The following is a 2410-nucleotide window of genomic DNA, read 5'->3' as shown; positions in this document are numbered from 1 at the left end:
GGTTCGGCGCGGCGCACTATACTTCTTCAGCTTCTTGGTACTTCTCAGATTTTCGCGTAGTTGCCTTTGACTGTTTCGCGTACATACATTGTTGTCCTTGTAATGCAGAGTAGTCCAAAGTGGAGTACGAGAATAATCGAAAAAATGTATCTTTCGCTAAGCTGGAGTGCGATGTTGCACACTGTGTTTGCCGAGTCTTACGCCTGAGTGAACCGCCGGAATCTCGAACGATTCTACATGATCTAGAAATTGAAATCCTCTAATATGCCTGTAATGCTTGTAATCGTCGATTGTAGATTGAAGTAGACTCATGATACTGTGACGTGCCTTTGCGGATCTGAAATTTACTCGGGAAAGTAGACTCGATACCATCCAAGACAGATTCCTCCAATAATTTTGTATCGACATCGTAATGATCAATTATTCGATTTTCGCTGATTTTATTTATAGTGCCTAACTTTGCATGTGACTCAGTTTAAGAAAAATATTTGTCTATTCACCGAATGACATGTCCTAATCGTAAGTGTTCATCTGTAAATCCTGCATGAATGAGCAACAGAATGGTGGAATGTGAATCATAATGAAACCCGTGTATATGCGTGCGCGCGCGCGCGTGGTGTGTGTGTGCATGCGCGCGCGCGCGAGTGTGTGTGTGTGTGTGTGTGTGTGTGTGTGTGTGTTTATGATATTTGCAGTACATGATATCATAAAAGATTTTTATATGCTGCTTACCTCATTCTTTTATGTAGTTTCAATGAGTTTCATAATAGCTATGTTGCATTATACATACATTGTAATGTAAATGTAGTCAAGTTAAAAAAGTTCTATCTACAATAGAGAGAGAGAGAGAGAGAGAGAGAGAGAGAGTGAGAGAGAGAAGGAGAGAGAGAGAAGGGGGATCATATAGTGGTTGTGTTCCAAAAAAAAAATTTACTGCCAATATTGAAAATCTATAGTTTATATCACACGTTTTATAGATTTTCAGTACTGGCGGTAAATTTTGGAACATAGCTATTATTGTTATTGAGTTTCTGTCCTTCAAATACTATATATTAGTTGCTTTCCATTTACACCGATTCTCAGATAATTCTCGCTTGTGACATCAACTTAGATGAATGCGCATTCCTTTTATATTCTGACAAGTGATTTAATTGAGTTTTTGCCTATAATCTGTACAAGATTGTGTGCTTTAATGTGTCTTGTGTCTTCACTTTAAAAGTCAGGTTTAAATCTGTGTCATGTGATAACTATTTACCAAACTAAGCAAATAATGACGTCATTAATCTGAGTATGAAATATTCAGTTCACTTCAGACTGTTTCACTTGTGTGCAGGTGGAAAGCAACTATTGACTGTAAGGTATAATTATATGGTATAAAATGCAGTTTGAAGAAAATACTGGAGGAAATCAATTACAAAAATTATCAACTAAAACAAATTAAATTATCAATAGTTAATATGTTTCATTATGGGGGAGGGGGAGGGAAGGGAAAGAGAGAGAGAGAGAGAATGTCTAATAAAAATTTGCCAAGATATGAAGAAAATGTAAAGATATGCATATTAACTCTCCACATGGAATTAAAATTCGTCCATCAGCAATAGAAGTCTTTGAGAAACTTTTATTGTTCCAATATATAAATATTTAAAAAAATTTTGATATGTCTAAACTTGAATAAGTTTTTATCATCATAGAAATTGAATTATATTTTAATTATTTCTTAAAATTAAGTTGATCTGTCAAAATTCACTCAATTGAGATGTGGCTGTTGTTGAATAAAATTGGCTATCAAATGTAATTAATAAATGATTGTAAACAAATGAATAGAATCAAAATTACAAGTCAAAGACATCATGATTAAATTTAGCACAATTTCATCACAATTTTTCTATTAATAATTTTATTTTTAGCTTATTTATCTGTATAAAATAAATTTGTTCTTAGCAAATCATTTACCTGTCAGTGTGTTGGATGTGGATTTTCTTAGTTAAAATCGTTACAATTGAAACAAAATTTGTAAGAAAAGAAATTCAAAATGGAATCAGCTATAGCTGGACGAAGGCGAACTGCTACACGGCATTCTGCAGAAGACCAAGCACTTGATCAAATAGCTAAGGAGGTATGATCTTTATGATAAAATAGTAAAGTATTGAAAAAAATTGATCATGAACAAGATATTAGAAAATTAGGTAATATAATTTGTACAAATATCATTTAATTATTAAAAATAATGCAATTACTCTATCTTTTTATTACATATATAATAAAGGTATAATTTATATTCTTACAAGCTTATACTTATATTCTTACTGTAATATACATTTCTTACTTTAAGAATATAAGTTATGCTAAATTCAGCAGCATATATATGTATATATTTTAATTAATTTAAGATAATGCTTGTATATATATA

General features: G+C 32.0%; 1 protein-coding gene across 8 annotated transcripts in view; it reads left to right on the top strand.

Annotated features, from left to right (window-relative positions):
* The window catches only part of LOC108694199 (leucine-rich repeat flightless-interacting protein 2), a 14978-nt gene continuing 12568 nt past the window's right edge, over positions 1 to 2410 (top strand). For 2 of the 8 annotated variants that reach the window (XM_018203558.1, XM_018203551.1), the window contains exons 1-2: positions 1 to 409; positions 1942 to 2116. In XM_018203558.1, the coding sequence (XP_018059047.1) occupies positions 2033 to 2116 (84 nt within the window). In that variant the 5' untranslated portion in view covers positions 1 to 409; positions 1942 to 2032. The other 6 variants (XM_018203554.1, XM_018203552.1, XM_018203557.1 and 3 more) reach the window with 6 other exon arrangements.

Source organism: Atta colombica, unplaced genomic scaffold, assembly GCF_001594045.1.
Source record: "Atta colombica isolate Treedump-2 unplaced genomic scaffold, Acol1.0 scaffold118, whole genome shotgun sequence".
Taxonomy (NCBI): Eukaryota; Metazoa; Arthropoda; class Insecta; order Hymenoptera; family Formicidae; genus Atta; species Atta colombica.
This window is presented reverse-complemented; position numbering and strand designations above follow the sequence as displayed.